General features: G+C 37.4%; 1 protein-coding gene across 2 annotated transcripts in view; it reads left to right on the top strand.

Moving 5' to 3' along the window:
- Window positions 1–22,838, top strand: part of MXRA8 (matrix remodeling associated 8) — a 29,209-nt gene that overhangs the window by 3,432 nt on the left and 2,939 nt on the right. The window contains exons 1-9 of one of the 2 annotated variants that reach the window (XM_072425361.1): window positions 6,921–7,027; window positions 10,765–10,788; window positions 14,186–14,491; window positions 15,695–15,796; window positions 15,998–16,507; window positions 17,248–17,406; window positions 18,983–19,013; window positions 20,501–20,580; window positions 22,650–22,727. In XM_072425361.1, coding sequence (XP_072281462.1) covers window positions 6,994–7,027; window positions 10,765–10,788; window positions 14,186–14,491; window positions 15,695–15,796; window positions 15,998–16,507; window positions 17,248–17,406; window positions 18,983–19,013; window positions 20,501–20,580; window positions 22,650–22,727 — 1,324 coding nt within the window. In that variant the 5' untranslated portion in view covers window positions 6,921–6,993. Of the gene's footprint in view, window positions 1–6,920; window positions 7,028–10,764; window positions 10,789–14,185; window positions 14,492–15,694; window positions 15,797–15,997; window positions 16,508–17,247; window positions 17,407–18,982; window positions 19,014–20,500; window positions 20,581–22,649; window positions 22,728–22,838 lie in introns of those variants that run through there. The other variant, XM_072425360.1, reaches the window with a different exon arrangement.

Genomic DNA, 22,838 nt, shown 5'->3' with positions numbered 1-22,838 from the left:
TGAATCTACAGATCAACTGCAAATAGCTATGTGGCTTCTGTGCCTTATTCCTGGAAGTTCCTGCCCACCAGGAACAAATCTTGTAAAATAATGACAAGGAAAGTCCACAAAGAGTTATTTTAGGATAGTGATGAGAAAGTTTAGTATCTAAAACCCCTCTACCTCTCCCAGATCTATCAGACAGGCTCCTTACAGTCCCACTCCTTTTTAAGCCCTACACCCTGAAAAAGATGTTCCACAGCTAGAATACCTGTCCACCAAAATGAATACTGTAAATAAGCAAAAGAATGTGGACAATTGATCATCACACCTACAGTATATGAACCTGAAAATCCCATTCCCAAACTGTGCTTATTATTATATATTATTAGTTTGGTCCCCACATGTTCTCCTCCTTTATTCCCCTGGGTTGACTCTACACAGGACTTTGCAGTTCATCTGTTCATCTTTTATGCCCATTCAGCCAAAAGAACACTTGTGAGGTCAGATATGTTGGCTGATGTTGGAAAAGAAGACTGGTTTACCATCTGTGTTCCATGTCAGCTCCAAGGTTTCCAGTAGGGCTGAGGTTTTGGGCCCAAGTTCACCAACTCTGAATTTATCAAGCCATATATTTATAGACTTGAGTTTGTGCATCGGACCCCATCATTTAGAGGGATGTCAACGTGCATTTGAACTTTTGGTATATATTTTAAATTTTGATGGAGATTTGTCTATGCTGAAGGCTTCAACAAGTAAAAGGAGCTGGTGGTGAGATTTTAGGTAGCTAGAATCCATCCATGCTTAAGATACCAATTTTGGGTAATCCTACCCTAAGAAAGAAAAATGTGAAACAGACACTTTTTTGACAAATAACACACCCTCCTAATTTTCTTTTCTTCACAAAGTAGCTATTGCGAGGACTAATGAGCTCTATGTCAGCAGTTCCACACACGAGCCAGCTTTTCCTCCCAAACTTTCTTAATGTAAATTTCCATCTGCTATTCCAGAGGTGACATTAAACAGGGCTGCTTTCCCTAGCCATTTCCTAATTCACAAGTCTACATGGGAACATTTAGAAGAAACATGGAATTCAAGCTATAGGAAGAATGCCATGATTTTAGCAACATATCTCTATACCAAGAGTGCTAAGTGCTGACATATGGGAAAGTGCACACTACACACAACATTTGGATGCAACTAGTAGGGGGACTGGATGTTTTATAGGATTCTGAACCTGAACCAAACTCACTATCCCTCTAAGCCTAGAGTGCTCTAAAGTATTTTCATATAAAGGTAAAGCAGAAAAGTTTCCACAAATTTCTAAAGTATTAGCCCCCTTCCCACTTGCTCTTTATTACTTTATCGGACTATAATTACTCAACTGTTTAAAGAGAATGTGTAGTAGTTTTTTTCATGTCTTTTTTATTGCTTTTTTTAGTGATGGGGATTTTATTATAACATCAAAGTATTACATTTCAATCACCTAAATATGAAATTTGGTATAGAAATCTATTGAGTTCTCATTCTCCGACAGCAGGTGGAGCTTTAGGCTCCTTTTTACATTTTCCTTTTCTACCTGTCAAAACTTTGTTGTCTACAGAGTACAGTAGCTTTCTGTTAGTGGTTGGATGTTTAGAGTGTCCATCTGGCAATTTTGGTATTTGCCGCCTGGTGGTCCTAAAACTATAGAAGGAAATACGTTTTTCCTATTTCCGACCCCATTTGCTCCTTTTTTTTACAGTTAGGAGTAATTGTGTTGTAAAATTTTTTTTTTTTTTACAATTGACAGATTCATTGTGCACTCAATGCAATTATAGGCTTTCCTAGTGATACTTCCCAGAGGTCAGCTGTGTGGACACTATAACACTGCTTCCCCCGATGATTAAATACATGGAAATAAAAATTAGAATAGGACAAAGAGATTCCATTTGTTGCAAGCATGCAGTTCTGTGCACAGCTAAGGTTCTGGAGGAGAAGGTGTTATCAATAAAGGAGCTATAAAATGGTTTAGAGGGGGCGGTTTTTACCCATATACATCAAAAGGCATTTGAAAATTGTTGCTGCATGTGGAAATGTGTACATAATAAGAATACGTACTTGCCAACTGTTCCTGATTTGCACAGGCATGCCCAGCCTTTGATAACTTGTCTTTGAAAATGTTTGTTGCTGGGTTTGGTACCGTGTAACCTTTGTTTTTCATTCTACTATTTTTACACATTGCCTGGCACACTTTAATATTTCATTGGATCACCTTTGGCTTTGATTATGGTATGCATTTGTCATGGTATCATTACGATACGTTTATGCATTTGCGCATGTTTTTCCGTCCAGAGTAGACAATGAAATTTTCTCCAAGATTTTGCTTTGATGATGATCGAGTCAGACCTTGCAAAGTCTTCTCCTGCACATCCCAAAATTTTCAATGGGGTTAGGGTCCGGGCCCTACATGTGAAAAGGCTTCCTGAAACACAATTTGAGCCTGATGAATCCTGGCATTGTTGTCTTGGATTCCATTGATTGAAAAACCAGGTCATTCAGTATATTCAGGTAGTCAGCTGACCTCATTTTTGGGACAAATACCATTGCTGAACCCCGACCTGTCCGAATGAAACAAGCCCAAATCGTAACACTGCCCAACAGCTTTTTTTTCTCATTCAGCGTATTTACACAGAAAATAATCCGTGCAAGTTTGATATGAATGTCAGAATATTGTTGTGGTCAATATACAACAGAGAGTGGTATGTATATTCAAGTCTTAACTGAATGGAGTTTGTGTCACCACCTCTGAAAAATATAAAAACCAGTCTGGAGATTGAAATCCTTTTGGAGCAGGCAGTTCTAGAATAAAGAGATAATAATAAAATTGTGCATTGCTGAACTTTGCTTCTAACCAGAATTCATATATCAGTTTTTGCTGGACTATTCCTTACTATTCTGAAAATTAAGCAGACAATTTTTTTTGTGTAAGCTAGTGGCAAAATCACTGAGTTCAGCATTGTATCAGTGCAAGCACAGGCCTGTTTGTGCTGATATAACAATTTCATTTGTTAGCCTGGTGTTTCTTTGCTCACATATATGTTTACAGCACTATAGTGCCGGGAGCTACATTGATAACATATGTATGCATTCTATTTTTAGCCAATTTAGCACAATTTCTGCTGTGGCTTATTATAGATCTCTCTTCCAGGATCAATGCAACGTGTTAATGACGCAGCTTTTCAGTAGGTCAGCACAGAGATGTGGGCTGCATTTCAACTCTGTGTTTCTTAAGGCAAAATGACATAACACACCCTGAATTAGTAATTGGATATTTTTTTATTTTCCTTTCTGCATCACGCACATGGGAGTTTTCAGATGCAGCTTTACACTTGTACTGCACAAGATCCCTGATCAAAAACTGTTGGAAACCTCTGCGACCTACCAGGGTGGTTGTGGATGTGTTGTCAGAATTTACCTGCTAAATAAAAACAATGTATTGTAAGGAAGTTTTTTTGTCCTCCTGTAGGTCTGTGCATGATGAACACACGTATTGGGTCTGATTTATTAAAGCTTTCCAAGACTATCATGGGGGAGCCTGGGTGATCCAGCAAACCTGAAATAGATCTGGACCAGGATTTAAAACATTTGCCAAGTAATAGCAAATGATTTTTAGAAATCCATTTCATGTTTGCTTGATCACTTAGGTTCTTTCATGATAATCTATCCTCTCCAGTTTTGGAAAGCTTTAATAATTCAGGCTCATTTTGTAGATCCAACCGGTGCTTCCAAAACCGCTCTAACCCATCAAGGTTCATGACCTCTAAATGTGCCCTGTGGTTCACCCTAACAACAAACCCTTTAAGTCAGCAGGTAACAATGTGCAGGCACCTGGCGATCCCAAAAATGTGATTCATGTGGCAAGGTCACCTTGTTGCAATGCTCCAGGGTTCAGTTCTGATGGTCACGTGCCCATTGTAGGTGTTTTCAGTGCTGAAAAGGGGTCGGCATAGGCACAGATTGTGATAGGTAATGCAATGGATGTTTTCTGACACCTTTTTCTCATGGCCAACATTAAAAATGAACTCTAGGTTTAGTAAAACTTTCCCTAACATTGAGGCTTGACATTAAAGACAATTAAAACCATACAGTTTAGAACCAACCCACTGCAAGGGAAAGTTTTTACTAAACTAGGTTGAAAAAAAGACACTAGTCCATCATGCAAACATACGCCATCATGCCTTCAAACTACACTGACATTTAAATGTCAGGTGTTTGGCTAATAACTGATGGGTGGGCCCATTCATTCTGGGGTCATATAGTCATCCTAAATGGTATCATTTGTTCTTCATGAAGAATAAGGGCCATATGTTTCTTGCCTTCCCCGTGGGCAGAGATTTGGCACATTAAATTTTACATCATGAATAGATATGCAAAACAGAAATGCAGATAACGCTCCAAAAAAACCTCCAATAATGGGATCTAGTCTTAAGCCGAAAGCATTTAACTAGACAAAGGAATGTCCGCAGGCTACAAACAAGACTGTACCGCAGAGTAAAAGAAATAGATCTCAGTACAGTATTTTCTGAGCAAATCATGCCATGTTATCTAGATGAATGCTGACATGAAAATAACAGGGTAGAAGAGGAAGGTTAAGCAAAGAAGCACTGGAGTGACAGTGTAAGCAGCATGCACAATAGGAAAATGCCAGTGTAATGTAACATAATAAGTGAGAACAGAAATCACAATACACTGCTCTGTGTTAGAGAAGGGAAGCGTTGTCAGTTTCATGGATTTCTTTCAGTATAGGTTAGCCAAAACACAACATATCATTTTTCCAATGTAAAGGCATGAGCAACCAGAGCCTGTATAAACCCCAGATTGTGTGTGATGTTATATAAACCCACTAAAGGTCTGACCTGGAAAGGTTATATAAATGGTGTATGTAGCATTGGATAGATCAACATTAAAGATTATCGTGGTTCCTTATCCAACCAGGTTGGATGTTAACACTGTTAAAATTGAAACTTGTCCTTGATTAATTTTTTCTTCCCATTAGATATGATCAAGTCCAAGGATCTGTATCTATTTCCCATATGTCATCCTTTTTCTTAACAAGAAGAAACTAAAAAAATGTTGGTGTTCTTCATCCAACCTTCATATTGAAAATTCTGTCCTCCTCAGCCTTAGTAACATCTTATTTGAATAATAAGTAAAAATGGGTGTAATGTATTTAAAGACTTCAGTTACGTATGTCCAACCTTACTCTTCTTTTCTTAAGACTGTACATATCAGGTTCCTATAATCTCTTCTGATCCTATCCCTCAGTCCTTCACCATTTTTGTTGCCCATATCAAGACTTGTTTTAACAATATCTCTTTGCAAGTAAGATCTGTAGAACTTGAAACTATATTCTAAATAAGGTTTGTGTCCAGTTTTGGAGATCTCCTGTAGGACTGGTAGATCTGGCAGATTTTGTTTTTGTACTTTTGATTAGTTTCAATCTGGAAAAATCAGATCTATTGTGAATCTGAAGTTTAACCTCCAGAACTCTCACAACGGACTGACTAATTTTCGGGTTAGTTATGAATCAATCAGGTGCGTTGGTAAATCTCAATAGAAATAAAAAGTACAAACAAATGGCTGCAAGATTCTGATCACTCTTTGTAAGGAGAAAACAATCAGGACTTAATTTTGTGGAAATGTGATCAACGTTTTGGGTCTTCCATTCGATTGATTGATTACCAATCAGAAAATCAAACTGATTAGTCAGTCAAGTGCAAAGCTAGCAACAAATTGCTCATGAATAGTAGCTTTTACAAAAAAAATTTGTCACAAAAGGAACTGTATATTTTCATGTTAGTCCACCTGGATGTGTTAAGAAATAGGGAACATAAGAGAAGGACTGAGAAAGCTTCTGTCCTGTAGTAAAGGGAGAATGATTGTTGGGAGGAGGGTACAAAGAAATTTTAAGGTTTACTGCAAAACCAAGAGGCAGGCAATAAAACCATGGTCTATAAGCAGCAGTTTTTATGGCCATCTGTTCTCAATTTAAAATGTTTATCTCATAACTCGGGCTGCTGGTGGAACAAACTCCAGTTACCGACAGTAGGTGTTTATCTTCATTACAGCTGGAGGTATGAATCACAAACCGCTCTTTAGAGGTTATATGGAGTGCCAATGTTATGCAAGTGTCTGTAACTGTGTGTACATGGACGGAAAAAGAAAAGACCCTGTTCACCAACAAGATGTGGGTTGCAGATTATCAGCGATTTTAAGCATATGTAACAATTTTTTTTTGTTTGGAAGGGTTTTAAATTCTGTCTGTATTTTGGAGATATCTGTTGCATGGACAAAAAGTGATTGGAAATCCAAAATGTTATCATTTTCACTGGAACAGAGAGTGAAGGGAAAACTTCAATTTGGGAAATCTGATCCAATGACAATTATTCTCATTGGTGGATGTAAAGCAGTTCAACCGCACCTGGACACTGCAAGCAGGATTTGCACTATGGTGTAGTGACAAGGGCAGTTGAAATCAGTTCACAGTTACCCACCAGCTGCCCATTAGATGGCAGCTGATCAGTAACTGGCAGGCTGTCTGCTACCTGGGAACTGCCAGGGGGAAAACCAAAAGAAGAAAAACATAGGTAAGAACAAAGCCCAAAAAGTGATTTCCCTTTAAAGAGATTTTCTCTCACATATAGTTGTGTCTCCAGGACATAAATATAATCCTCCCCAGAAGGGCATATAAACTTGGCTGGTTGGGCTTTAAATTTACTTTTAAAAAAATGACCACCTGTAAAAATAATTGATAATGAATTTAGAAGTAACTGGAAATGTTTTCATGTATTCACATGATTTTTCTTGATGGGAAAACATGAGTTTTTTTGTTTAACTGTAAAGGTCCATGTGGTCCCATGATTTCATCGGAAGAATGTTTACAGTAGTACAAGGCAGGAAACCAGCATGGGTCCCACAGATGCTGCTGCTTATCTAGGATCCTTCTTCAGATAGATTAGACAATCCTTAGAAATGTCTGCATATAACCATTGGATACAGTTTAAAGGTATAGTCCATTCAAAATGCTATTTTTGTCAGATTCTAGACATTAAAGTTATACAGTGCCTGGTCTTCCCTTAAAATCATGCGTGCTGTGTAATGCAAAAAGCAGCCTGTAGCTCTATTCATAATTCTTGCCCTTCACCTCCCATTTATTTAAATTAGTTTTTATTAAACTTTTTTCATATTTAACAAATTAACAAGTAAATAAAGGACAAGAAGATATTCATAGTATTATAACAATAATAAAGAGATTAAGAAGTGATGTAACCATACATAAACACAAGTTAAGCAGAAAATGTATACTCTGCAATAAGATGTGAACCAGCAAAACTAAATAGTTTATCTTGGGTAAGAGATAATAAAAAGTGTGGAAGGAGAGTGGGGGAAGTGAGAGGGGGTGGAGGTGTCAACTACAGGGAAGAGTTTGAGATGAGGAATTGTGCAAGATTCATGGGTCCCAGGTAAGCTCACACAAATCTTTAACCAAGCAGATGAGTTTATCATTTACCATAATCCAATTAAGTTTAGCCGATAGAAGAGTCATCATATTGAAGGGGACTTCCAAGCTCCGGCCAGGGTAGTTCTTCCAGCCAGCAGCATGCAGTTACATAATTGGTGTATTTAGGCAATGGTATATCAATTTTACTCAGCAGGGCACATATCGGGCTGATAGGGAAGGGGGATTGTATATTGGAAGAATGGAGATGAAACACCTTCTTCCAGAATTCTAGAGCCACCGGGCAAGACCACCAAATATGTTCCATATCACCATGTCCACCACAGCCTCTAAAACAGAGGGAAGTGGAGCCAGGGAAGCATTTAGCCAACTTAGTTGGGACCAGATACCAATGTAACATACCCTTATAGTTCATTTCAACAAAATGAACATTGAGTGAAACCTTAGAAATGTTGCGAGCTATCTCGATCCACTCCTGCAACTCCCAAGTTTTGGCCAAGTCACTTTCCCAGGCTTGCATTTAGAGTAGTTTAAAGAAGGGGGCAAAGAGTGCTGAGTAAAAAATTAAAATCTTTCCCACTAAGTCACCCAAAGATTTACAAGTACTCTCAAAGGCGTTTTGCAATGGGGGGGGGGGGGGCACTTTGGGACATTTTGGAACATATAAAGGAACTCAGTTGGGAGTAGCGGAAAGCCTCTGAGACTGGTAATTGTCTATTTTGGACCAGGTGGCTTACCTGAAATAAGGTCCCCGCACGGAAAAAACAGTGAGTAACCCACCAAGCAAATCAGTGAGGCAGTAAGCCTAGGGGGAACTCTGGATTTCCCCAAAGCGTAGCAAGAGGTGTGTAGACTGAGCTAATTTTCAGTTGGTGTTTCACTCTATCCCAGACTCTGGCTCCAATGAAAATCAAGAATTGCTCTACTTTAGCCACATTGTGGAGTATCTTAACAAAAAAATATTAAGATTTTTTTTTTTTTTTGGAAAAATATAAATTCTTTTGGTTCTCTGATCAAAGTAGATGACACTGCAGGTATGGCCTTGACATGCCTTTCAAATTCACAGTTTTCATGCAACATAAGACAAGACTTTTGGGGTCTAAAAGGATGCCCACCCATGTTTTTAGTTTAATTACCAAATGTTACCACTGTTGTGCCATGCGTAATTGGAGGATTTGCCCATTGAAGTCTTTATGACCAATGGATCAGTGATGTCCATCATCATTAGATGTTCATCCATCGTGCATCATAACTTAGGAGCCTAGTACTACTAGCTCAATAATGGCGATTTCAAATCAGCATTAGACAATGACAAACTGATAGGAAAACCCACCTACAGCAAAGCACATGGTCCGTCCACAGGTCATGCGATGTCTGAAATCTTTTACCTTAAGACGAATAATCAAGATATTCATCTAAAGTGTGCACAAAGCATTAAGGTGTAATGAGAGCAGCAGGAACAAAATAATTAAACTTTGTCTTTGTGCTTTTGCAGCTTTTGCAGCTCCTCAGGTCACACTGAGAAAAGAAATCTTTAAAAGAAACAATGGCAGTAGAAAGTACAATATGTTTAGGTAAATTAGGCTGAAATTGGATTTAGTGTGTACCTAGTATTTTGATGTGATTGTAATGCTCCACTTTATGTCCTTTTAAGAGCCATCCACATCATTTAAGCTGTGCAGTAGCCACATTGAATAGCTTTAATAACAAGTTACCGCTGTGTTATTATATGTTGGTGTTCTGGAAGCTTGTAATACAGCAGTGTAAGCATTTTGCAGATAAAGCCAATGAAATTATAATTACAGAGCAGCCGCTATAGAGAAGGAACAAATCTTATACATTTCTCTCTTTGCTTTTGCAATACTGTGACCAAATCCAAACATTTATTTGGAATCCAGCCACAGCTCTGAGATGGAAACTAAAGTTTAAACAGTGCAACTTTCCCATATGAAACACCACAGCAAACAGGATTCTGACTTTGGAAGGTGTACTATATGGCATTCCAATTCATCCCAAAGGTGTTCAGTTGGGTTGTGGTCAGGGATCTGTGCAGGCCACTTGAGTTTCTCCATACTAAACCATGTCTTTATGGATATGGCTTTGTGACCCAAAGTTACCCCCCCCCCTCCCCACTTCTCCCCCTCTAGAGTGTGTTCCAGCTCTTAAAAACTCCTGTAATGTTATAATCTGTCTTGTAAAGATGCTTGTTGTGACAGCAATTGGAAACCTTTTCCCTAATAACGTAGGCATGTAGCCAGATCTACATCTCCTGGGAGCCTTTTACCTAAACACACTGTGAAGCTGGTTTTCAAAATTATGTAAAGTCATCTACTTACTTTAAATGTCCAGTAAGGTGAACAGCTAATCCCAGTTTACTCTGAATTACTCAATTGCATGCATGAGTTTGCTCCTTTTAACTACACCATTTATTTAACTATGTTAGGAAATCATCCCAATTGAGAGTCAAATCAGCTAGAATTTTTTACTGTGAAAAAAGAGTTCTGTAGTCCAGAAAAGGAGAATTCAGGCAGAGTTGACGATTCAAATGCCAGGATTTCACTACTGGGGGATGTTGTTATCTCACCACAAAAAGTTTGGAGCCCACTGACTTTTTTTAAACATTTTTTAGAGCAAAGCAAAATATGGTTACATTTGGGTGTATTGCAAAGATGTAGTGCATATCAAGGGAGAGTATTATCAGTGGTAGAAATGTAACACATGTATGCAGTTTAAAGCAGAATTAAACCCAAAATAAATTACACTTACCTTTACTTCTACAGATCCCTCCAGGGATGTCCTCGACTGGGTCCTGTAGTCCTTCTTTTTATGTAAAAAGTAAAAATTTTGGTGATTGGTTGGTTTTAAGTCCACATGAAAACATTTCTACCAGGTCTCAATATATAGTTATAATATAAGAAGAATTCTTATTCCTGTTATCATTAAAAAGTACTGCAGTGGCTGACCTTGCTTTCAAAGATTTCAAAGAGTGCAACATTGTAACTTTGTAGCCAATCAAAAAGTAAAAGGGTGCAAAAGGGCTGATCTGTATCAGATTTATAGGAACACAAGCAAGAAAATAGCAGGCACCAGGATTTAAATGATTGTCATCTCTAAGCCAGCCCCATAGTCTAAAATGTGTATTTTGACCCAGAATAAAGATGGAAAGAAAAGCAGGAAGCATAGTTAGGGCAGTCTGTATAGGAAGCATCTGAACATACCATGATCTCTGCATGTTACCTCTGTCTAACAAAAAATTAATATTTTTATCTTTCCTTTTTTTTCAGGTCGACTTGCTCATTTCTACTCGGGTAAGTACGTCTATAAAACATACTGCATGCCTTAACCAATTGTAAAAAAGTTTGTATGATCAAAAAATTGCAAATTAGTTGGAAGCTAAGCTATCAAAGTGGTCTATTAATCAACGGAAACTGCTACAGAAATAAGGAACACTGTTGAATGATGTGTCTTAAAGCACAAAATGGACCAACATCCCCAAAATGGACCTAAAACCCAACTCATGCCATAACTTTTTTTTAAAGTTTGGATAAATTGGGACAGGCTACAACCTTTATAGGGCAATGCCAGCCCTGAAAATTCTGGAGTGTTAATCTATACTTCCCATCTAGGTGACTTAAGAAACAGGTAGCACATGATCAGGAACACCCCAACAATATCCTAACTTTACATTTTACATGAAAAGGTATCTCTAGTGTTCTCAACGGGCCAGATTTATTTATAGATCTCCAAGTCTGGAGAATATACCCTTTCATCATTGATCCTGGGTGATTCAGCAAACCTGGAATGGATCTAGTCCAGGATTTAAAAAATCTGCAAACATCTGCTAACAAAAGCAAATGACCTGTACGAAATCCATTACAGGTTTGATGAATTACCCAAGTTCCAGCCTCGGAAAGCTGTAATAAATCAGGCCCAATGGGTCTGATTTATCAAAGCTGTTCAAGGCTGGAGAGGATACACTTTTATCAGTGAAGCTGGGTGATCCAGCAAACCTGGAATAGATTTCTTCAAAGTCATTTGCTATTTGCTAGCAAATGTTTTGAATCTCAGACCAGATCCATTCTAGGTTTGCTGGATCACCCAGGTTCACTGATGAAAGTGTATTTTTTTCCAGCCTTTGAGAGCTTTAATAAATCAAGCCCAATGTCTCCATAATTCCTTTGATTTGCTGTCATTGTCAAACAGACAAGCAGTGTGGGGAAATCTCCCCGAATGGGGACATAAATGTTAATAAAACTTAACACGCGTTGTAATCCTTTCATACTCTTTCCAAAATTGGAAAAACATTTTGCCTGGAATTTGATGTAAGAATGTTTTTATCTAAGGATTTTTGTATATCCCCTTCCCCCATGGGTCAAATTCAATTTTGAATTGTCCAGGGGGCTTTCATGTCCTCTTTATTTATTTTTGCTTTTTCTATCTGGGTTTCTTAAAAGGCTGATTTGCACACAGAATTCGAGAACTATCAAGATGTTAAAACATTTAAAGACTCTTATTTTTCTTCCCTCTGTAATTTAGTTTTCTGGTCTCCCAGCCAGTAATGAAGACATTATATTGGAATTTAGCAGAGCTATGATAATAGGAAATTCAGCCACTGGCACCTGCAAGTCTTACATTCCATAACACTGAAATGTGAAGTTCTAGCTGTAACCTCTCTGTTTTTTAAAGTGCACGTTCGCTTTTATCACTGTTTTATGGTAATATTTCCAATGTCCATTCTTTAAATTTCCATTTAGATTATTTGTCTTTAGATAGGTATTTTGCTCCTCTAGTGCAGTTCACTCTTTTATTCTGATGATTTTCATGGATTTATGGGTACATGCATTAAACAGAAGCCCAATGTGTGCTCAGACCCCTGGAATCATCCTGACCTAAATAACTGCCAGTCATTCCCAGAGAACCAGGAGGGATATTAGAATTGAGCATATTTCTAAAGAAGATATTACAGCAAATGTTTTGCAGAAGATATTTCCTATGCATCTATTTAAATACTTTTTGTGCAAAGATAATGTACACAATTATTATTATTATTATTATTAATAATAATAATAATAATAATAATATTACACAATGCACTCATTATTAACTTAAACTACTTAAAGAATGTAAAGAATGTATATTTCAAATTGAAAATCTATTAGCAGTTGACCACATAAGCAATTTATGGTGTCCTAGACATGTTAGTACTAGAAAACAATATTTTTACCTTTGAGCTTCTGATAAAAGATTATGAACACTGCAGTGATTCCCAATCATTAATTCTTCTGCTTTCTTTTCAATACTTTATTCTTGTTCTTGTTTCTTCATTCTACCTGATCATTCAGTGTCCTTATTCCTGCATTCTGTCCTTATTTTATTTCCTTTACTCTACTACAAACCATTGAAAATATTTAACTGTATTACAGATTTTTCAATTTTCTCCCCTGTTCTATGGATTGTTTCTGATTCCTTTTTTAACCAGCCCAATGCTTTCTAGTCCTTCACTTTCCTACGGATCCATCAGTTTTCCACAGATCTTTACAGATCCTTACTCCTCTGTGGATCCTGATCTTTTTCTTTTTTAAGCAATATTTGCTACACATAATATACATGACATGACTGCTGTCATTGCCAGACAAGAATTATGATGAGTCTTAGAACTTGCAAGTTCTTTGAGGACTGGAAAGTTTCTTCTAGTTAGAAGATAGCTGCTCATTATATTGGTGGCTTCTCCTAACCTGCTCCATGTTTCTATATACGTGAAAGCTGCCTTCCAGAAAGATGTGGCTGGTATGGTGATATTCATACAATTATCGAGGCATTCGCACTATAAAAACAAATTAAATATATTATGCAAATGTTTGCTCGAGGTTCATAATACCTTTTGATCTGTAGAGCAAAAAAATATTGAAAATTAAGATGTTACTGTGGAAGTAAGTTACAATGCAGCTGTCTGTGCCCCCGTCCACCTACATATTTTATTTAGCCTGAAGCTCTCAGAATGTGGATAACTTTTTAAACAAATAAAATTGACACCTGCTTAAAAATAGTATGGCTGGCACTGAATGGCAAAGGTAATGCACCCGGTGCCAAATGCCAGACCACGTTTTTCAGTTTTTAGCCTTATTAGTCAATACAGGTAGTTTCCAGGTTACATACAAGATAGGGACTGTTAGGACTGTAGGTTTGTTCTTAAGTTGAATTTGTATGTAAGTTGGAACAGGTACATTATTTTATTAAATGCAATTAGGACAGATGTTTGTCTCAACATATTATTAGGCAGAGTAGTGTCAGTTACTGTATAAAATCCTCACTGTGAGCTAATCACAAACAAAGTAAAAAAAAACTTTATGAAACCTAAACATTTATTAACTTCTGGTACAAGCTGTGCTTTGATAGGCAAAAGAAACAATTGCAGAGTTTGTGTTGGTCAATAAAGAGTTAAAAGAGCTTGCAGAAGAGCTCTCAGCTCTGAGTTTAGCAAAAGATTTCTTCTGCAAATCATGCAAACTGCCCCCCTCCAAGCCTCTGTCCTGCACACGAGGGAGCAGGGAAGCGTTCGTATCTAGGAATAGTCCTTAACCCGGGGATTACCTGTACATAAAATATGTTGCTGTTAATGTCTCGTTATGTTGGTAACTACATATTATTATATACGCTTTATCTATATTACTAAAGCTTTTGACATTTCTATATTTCTTTTTACAGTGCCTGCCAGCCAGCAGAATCCAGATAGTGTGGTGGTGTCTGTAAATAACATCAGTGCACAGGTTGGCTCTGAGGCCCATCTGGTGTGTCAGAGCTATCGCATGGTATGGACACAGGACAACCTGCTAGATAGGCAACGTGTTGTACATTGGGACCTGATTAGCAGTCAGGGGGTGTATCGTGGAGAACGTGTGCTGGACATGTTTTCTGCTGGAGAGCAACGCTTATATAGTGGATATAACCAGGGCCGGATCCTGGTCTCAGCAAGTGCCTTCCGAGATGGCAATTTCTCTTTGGTGATAAAAGGTATAAATATTTCTGCATGGTATACAAATAATCTATTCTTTTTTTATATATCTAACATACATGTATAATGCAGAGAAACTTGTAGACTGTTACATTTTAAATCTAGCGCTCCTCCTATTCACTATTTCTTGTGCTGTGTTTTAGCGAGAGCTTTTTTTAAAGAACAGATATTATCACCATCAAAGTGGATTGAATACAAAAAGTCAAAGTTTATTATTATTTTTTTTATTATTATTTATTTTATTTAATATTTTGACATGATTTAAATGTGTTTCAAACTATATTATACTCATACTATTATACTGTAAAAAAAAATTCATGTACCACTTTTAGACATATAAATCCAAAAGAAATGAACCGCCCAGAAGGTTAAACACGCAAAAAAAGTTACTGGTGGTGTGCCACTAATATAGTATACTTCTAACTTCCTCTATGACATGACGACACACATGGGACCTGATTTATTAAAGCTCTCCAAGGCTGGAGAAGATACACTTTTATCAGTGAAGCTGGGTGAAATTGCAAACAACTTTGAAGAATGGATTTGCTGTTTGCTAGCAAATGTTTTGAATCCTGGATCAAATCCATTCCAGGTTTTTTAGGTTTAAAGTGTATCCCTTTCCAGCCTTGGAGAGCTTTAATAAATCAGGGGCATGATGTCTGCTCTGCCTACAATCTTCCTGATGGAATACAAAAAACACATCTTTCCTTACCTCCAACCTTCTTATCTCTCCATAACCCTTCCTTGATCAGAGGAAGAAAGCACACAGAATTATGAGTTCACAAAGTTTCTGGGAAAATTATTAGGTTTTTGTTGCACCTATGATACAAAATGCTTTCAATTGAATATTTTTAAGATCGAAAGAGAGCAAATATGGGAAAACTGATTAGTGGGGCTTTGTTCCCCTTTCCTCATCTGTTGTGGAAGTAAACAGGAGGGAGTACTAGCATTAGCCCAACCAACATCAAGTGCAAATTGTCCCCTAAGGGTACCCACTTGGGTATTGTAAAGCTTCACAGTCTGCTCAAATGGTAGCTCAGCTTTCAATATGCATTTTTCATACTTTTCCCAGCTTTGTACATTGCACTTAATGTTTTATAATAGATTTGAATATACATTTATAATAATTTGTAGTCTAACATAACATTAGTGTGATATTAATAACTGTTCTTTTTTTTTTGTGGATCATTACCTATGAAAAGGTGTTTCACCGAGTGATCAGGGTCTGTATTCCTGTAATCTCCATCATCACTACTGTCACTTGGATGAAACCGTCAGAGTCCAGCTGAACACCACTAAGTCAGGTAACAATAAGCATTGCAGGGGCATTAGAAACATGAAGGCCAGACTGTTCACAATAATTAAAATTATTTCTCCACAAGCTATTTTGTAATTTCAGTTTGCAGTAAAGTTATTGTTTAGCACGTTGGTTTTATGATTAGAATTATTAGTTGGAGACAACATTTTAAAATTAGCATTATGGAAAACCTTTCTTTCTCTTTCAGAACGTAGAGCAAAGATGTACTGGGATGGAGAAAAAGTTGTTATTGTGGCTTTGATTGGCACTGACGTTGTAATGCCCTGTGAGAACTGGAATCATATGTGGACCGATCGCCATCGTGAAGCAGACCAACAAGTGGTACATTGGGATCGGCAAGCACCAGGAATCCCACATGACAGAGCTGATCGATTGATTGACATGTATGCTTCTGGGGAGCGCCGGTCATATGGTCCTCTCTTCATCCGGAGAAAGATGAATATTACAGATGCAGCGTTCGCCCATGGAGACTTTTCACTTCATATCTCAGGCCTGACAAAAGGAGATGAAGGAACCTACTCATGCCATCTCCACCATCATTACTGTGGACTCCATGAACGGAGAATCTTTCATCTGAAGATCTACGATCCACCCAGGGAACCACCTAAAGAACCTCCTAAGGAGCCCCCTAAAGAGCTTCCAAAGGAAGAAGAACCAAAGAAAACTGTCAAGGACACTTCAGCAGCTCCAGCCAGAGGTAAAGTATTACACACAATGAGCCTGATTTAATGAAGTCTGGAGAGAATACACTTTCATCAGTGAACATGGGTGATCCAGCAAACCTGGAATGGATCTGGTCCAGGACTGAATAATAATAACTATTAGCGTATATATATCTGCCCTGTGTTTATTTTAGGGGGCTGGAAGTCTGTCAGGTTATGGTGCAATAGAAAGTATTAGGAAAGGTTTCAGTGCTAGTGTTGTGACGTTTGAAGATTAATTTCTTTACAATGCCCATAGCTACAGATGTGAATGAGGGTGTAAGTGCAAGTTCAGAATTGTTCAATTATTTAGTCTGCATGGTCTCAGCACACATTACCTTTGAATGTGTTGTGACAAGCAAAAACTAGACTGGCTTAAGGCAGCTTCAGACCCTTCCATCCTGTTAAGTAACACTTAACTGTAAATTATTTACTGTATATAGGAAAGGACTTTAATGTCATAAGATTTTAAGTAGAGAATGGTACTGTACAAGATGGTGCTTACACCGGTTACCTATACATGTGCCAAATAACTGTACTTATTTGTATTTGTTATAAATTTACTTGAAATTCAGCTTTTACTGTAAATATTTTGGACTATCTGACCTTAGCACAGTTGCAATGTTTCCTGGATGATATTAGAAGCTCACTGACTATTTTCACTTGTTGCTTGGATTTGCTTATTAAAATATTCTTGTGTTAAATTTTCCCCATTCGGCTGTTTTCATGCCCTCAGATTCCACCATCATCCGGGAAAACAAAGTGATCAATGTTATAATTCCGGAAAACAGGCTGCATTTCTTCCAGCAGCTCGGATACATCCTGGCAACCCTTCTTCTCTTCCTTCTCCTGCTCACAGCTGTAATTCTCATCACCCGCAAACACTGCAGAAAAGGTGAGTGCCGCTTGCAGACTCTGACACGTAGCAAACACAAGACAAGGAGCCTCGGGCTATCCAACCGTCTGCAAGTGTGTCGACTTCAATTTCATGTAGAGACAAGTAAAACAACGCCATGCCTATGTTGGTTTACCTAAAAGCTGACAGAAGGCTATGGGACTAAAAAAGCAAAACAAAAATGTATTGATAAAAAAACATTTAATTTGGATTAAGACAACTGTGTTCCCTGGTTGCCAATCAGGAACCAAACACTCCACCTCTTTGAGCAAAAGAGTATGACCAGGGTAGCTCAGAGGTCCCCATCCCATAATGGCTGTACCTGCCAAATTTAAAACGCCATTTACCTAAAGACAATAAAAAACACAAGACTTTTTGGGACAAAATTGGAGACAGTCGCTTATTATCTGGAAACATTTGCATTTTGCATATAAAAAGAACATTTTACATAAACCACCATTTGTACAAAAACAATATCTTATATTTAAAAGAAGTACTGAAAATACCATATTGGATGCAGGTCCTAAAAGCCCCCCCTATGGGTAACTAATTGATATCTTTGCCCCCCAGCCTCAGGTGCTGATATTAACCATCCACAGACTTACCTCCGGCCTAACCAGCTGATAATAAATACTAATAACTCTGTAACACCAGAGACAGCATACCAAAGATGAGTCCCGTACCACACAACAGCACCACCACGACCACTGACTTCCAAGGACCTCAAATGCCCACAACCTAACTCTTGGCCCACCAACGCCTAAATAAATTGGGCAACCAGGTAGCTCAATTTCCAACAGCCAAACATCCAATAGCTTTACTTTTCTCTCACTTTCCTCCAGAACCCACCAACCAATCAGCTTCCAGACCTTTCACCAATTGCCTTCTACATTACCCTTCATCTGTTCCCCTTTGTAATCGGTCATGTACCCCTCCTCTTGCCCTTCTTTTTTGACATCCAAGCCTACCTGAACATTGGTCTGGTGTTGTAACTGATGATACGGGAAATATACTGGTCCAGGGAAGCAGCTCTAGGGACCTGTCATGCAAAAGGGTGGGAGCATGTAGGTGGGAATAAGGTATTTCTGTTCATTTTCTACACCTAGAATAAACTCTATAGACTTTGAATGGCACCTGAAGTTAAGGAAGTTAAGTTATTGAAAAAAACAACAATGTAATTGTGTAGCATAGACACAAAGTTAGCAGTTTACAAGATTTCTAGCAAGATCAAAAGCCAGAAAATTTTCTTCCCAATGCCTAGGGGTTATGCAGATGGGGGGAGGGGGTAATAGATGAACACGGGGCCATTTATTTGCAAACCAACATAAATGAAGTGGACAGGGCTGACACCAAGTGCTAAAGAATTCAGAGCTATTTCAGTGTTATTATGTCAAAGAGAAAAGTAATCTTACACTAAAGTCCTTTCAAGTCAGCTGTTATTTTTCTATATTAGCAGTATGAAATAATACATAAAACATAAGGAAATGTGCATGTATTCCAGATATGTACAAACTTTGTTTTTGAATCTTTTGATTTTGTGACGGAAGCCTTTAATTGCAATTCTTTTTATTGACAGGTTATGGTTATAACATGAATAAACCTTATCCGTAAGTAACATTTGGTTCAGTATGTAACACTTTATTTAAAGTGACCTTGTTCCCTAAACATTTAAAAAACCTTAGTGGAAGTATATAATGTATAGGGCAGATTTAATGAAGCAGAAGCAGGGAGATGCATGTACTTAAAGTCATCAGGAACAGCCTACTCGCCAGCCTTGGATGATAGCACACAAGTAAGGATGTAGGCACAGCTGTACCTGGGCACAGGAAGGGCATTGCTTTTTTTTCAAGAGGGTTTCAAGACAAAGGTGTATTTTTATTTATAAAGCAGTGAATCTGACATTCACTGAAATATCCCCAGTGGAGAATTCTCCAGGTCAATGTGTTTCAATGGGAGTATTGATTCTCCGCTAGAGATGGTTTCAGTAAATTGTAAATTCTCCTCTTTGTAAATAGACCCCATAATGTTATTTCCTTAGGTTACTCATTGACACAATTACCATTTATATATGTTCCCTAAATTTAGCAGATTTGGACTTTATTTTTGTGCATTTCAGGCACTGTGTCTATCCTTTAGGAATTCAAAGTTTTTACCCTGTCATATATAAGATAAATTATGGGGTATGAGCCTTCCTACATAGCTCCATCACTGTGCAATCCACAAAACTCCATCTATGGCAATATTAAAAAAGACTAAATTGCATTTGTTAATCCCAAACCTTTGAGATTAAATACATTTACAAAATTGTTTATCTTTTTTATTCATACATTGTTGAATATCACCTTGTTTTATGCAATCTTTAACACTATAAAAGTACTCTACAGTCACCAAAAAATGTGATTACCATGATAGCCTTATGATCATTTGATCAGGAACCACATTGTTTGGTTTCTATATTCTATTCTGAGATTGGCTACTGACAGCATGGTTTTACAAGTCTCCATATGCCCAAGTGCATACTTTTATTCCTGACTTGGTAGATTTATAATCTCAAGGAGTTGTGTTTGAGAATGTTATTCTACAGATTAGGGTTGACATGGATTTAAAGAAATGTCAATTTTAGTTATGTTTGTAATTTATTTATCCTAGGTTTTAGTGATTGCTGAGACTTCCTAGCAGAAGTTTGCCTTTTTGCTCAGTGTTGTTAGGTTGTAACAAATATAACTTTCCTGCTGCTGTATTCCCATTTATCTTATTGCATATTGTGGGGAATTATTATTATTATTATTATTATTATTAATAATAATAATTCATTATTACCGGTAATTGATTTTGGGAACATGACATCATGCTTTGGATCAACCTTTATGGTTGTTATAATTTTATTATGATTATTATGATTGTATATCTCAACCACGAGGAACATAAAAAGCCAGCCTTTGTTTTATCTTGTTACCTGACAGTGTTTGTTCCACCAAGATGGAATGGAATGAAAAGACATTACCAATCAATAGGCTGGAGAAGTAAATGGAATGATGTATTCATTGTGTTAGTAATAAAATAAATAACACTACTTCTTGTTCTTGCTCTACAGAAAAGAGGTAAACATGAAGGAAATTTACCTGAGACCTCCTCCTGACTTGATTCAGTATAAAAAGGAGGATCTCCACATTGGTAAGGAAATATTTACCCTGCTGTTATAAGAATTTGTTTTTACAAGGTGGATTACTTCTATATATGCAGCATAAACAAACAACAAAGCAGATCAACCTTTATGTCTTATATGTTTAAAAAAAAAGCTGTAGGATCATCCTAAACCAGTAAATAAAAATCACGGTTTGTGAAGACCACCTTGGATTTTAGCAGGCTTTAGAACTATCTAACAAAGGGTAACCAAAAGAGGCTGCATTAACACATTGGTATCTTTCCATACCCCAACAGGGAAATATGCTTCTTCAATGCAGGCTTGTAAGGTTATAAAAGACTGATAAAAGACTGTTTTAGATCTTGCATAGCAAGAAAATTATGGGAAATACCAAAATTAGTATCTTTGATGGGTCAGGTGCCTTTTTCTCTAGTAATGGATTTGGTTCTGCAAAGAAACCTCAGTATGTATACAAAAAATAAACCACTAACAGCCTAGCCTCTTGTAAGCACTTTTGGGTCCTTTCCTCCTCCCGTGTCATTGTTTGTATTTGCATGTCATATGCAACCCGTATTTAATGTACAGCACTGCGCAATATTTTGGTGCTTTATAAATAAAATGTATTATTAATATTAATAGTCTGACCCTAAAATCTACAAGACACTGGTTTATATGCAGCAAATATATCATTGTATAAGTGATATAGCTGATAGACATTGGATCAATATATTGTGATATTTAGTGGCTCGCTACATAGATATTGCCTTGTTCCCATAGTAATTTTTCTACTTTTTGGAATTAATAGGGGGGAATTTTTAGCTTTTATTGACTTTTCATGTAGGTGTCCTTCACAGCCAATGCTAACGCTTGTTCCTCATAGCAACAATGGTGTTTTTGACCTTTTACCATATTGTTAGCCCAACAAAAAATTCTCTTGAGACATTTAAAGGATTCTGTACCTCTTGCTATAGTGTACAGTCTGATTTATTAAAGCTCTCCAATGCTGGAGAAGATACATTTTCATCAGTGTACCTGGCTGATGCAGAAAACCTGGAATGGATTTCTTAAAAGCAAATGTTTTGAATCCTGGACTAAATCCATTCTAGGTTTGCTGGATCACACAGCTTCATTGAAGAAATTGTATCCTCTCCAACCTTTAATAAATCAGGGTCATTTACTGTTCCCTAGCAAATGTTTTCAATATTGGACCAGATCCATTCCAGGTTTGCTGGATCACTCAGGTTCACCAATGAAAGTGTATCTTCTCTAGCCTTGGTAAGCTTTAATAAATCAGGTTTAATGTCAGAAGAGATGATTTCCATTCCAGCCTGAAATGTCTCCCCAAAAAAATTGTTTCAGAATTGGAGAGTCTGAAGGAAACAGCTTTTCCTCTGCATTTTCTGAAAGCAGAACTAAACTGCCATCTGCAGCAGGAGTTCTTGTCATTGCTTAGCATACTTGCTAACACAATGCCATTATTGACAAAACACCATGACATCAATACCTTTTAGGGGCTAAGAATTAAATTCAAACTCTTTTCTGCTGTTTCTCCAGTGCTCTAAAGCTTTTCATTTTTGCCAAAAGCTTGCTTGCTTGAGTTTTACCTTTCCACCTCCATTCTCATCCTGTTTTTTTCTTCTATTAGCATTGCTTGCAGCAGTAAAGGAGATCAAGCAATTAGCTGTCTGGTCCTCATGTCTTCATAGGTGTCTGGTGAGCATTGGCATTGGACCAGGGACATACAGAAAAGAGTTGTTTTCAAACTATCTAGTCAGCCTTGTCCCATCAAAACTCTTAACGCTCTGTCATACTCCAACAAATCCTTATATGTGAAACAATTTATATATATAAAAAAAACATAAAACAAACATAACGGATCCAATAATAAAGGTATAAACTGAAAAAATTACAATTATCCACAGACTCAATATAATTTCCCATTTGGGGCTAATTAAGAAAACTGAAGCTGCTCCTGGAGATATTAAAAGAACTTTTGTGTCAAAAAATGAACCCTAAATATAGCCTGTATGTGTATTTTTATGTTTCTGACCAAGCTTCCAAATACTAAAACTCATAAAAAATATGTTTTGCTACCCAGATTATAAAAATAACATCTTGAAGGAACGTGCTTCCATGGAGAGGCCCTTAACGCCAAAGAACATTGACTTAGACCTTGGTAAGTGGAACTCACGCTCTCTTGTTCTGACCACTAATTAGTAGCTTTGGATAAATATGATTCTTATAACAGACAATATTCATCTACATCATCAAAACCGACGCAGAGCAG

Source organism: Pyxicephalus adspersus, chromosome 11 (genome assembly GCF_032062135.1).
Source record: "Pyxicephalus adspersus chromosome 11, UCB_Pads_2.0, whole genome shotgun sequence".
In the NCBI taxonomy this organism is placed as follows: domain Eukaryota; kingdom Metazoa; phylum Chordata; class Amphibia; order Anura; family Pyxicephalidae; genus Pyxicephalus; species Pyxicephalus adspersus.
Note: the sequence above shows the minus strand (reverse complement) of the source record. Positions and strands in the feature narration are given on the sequence as shown.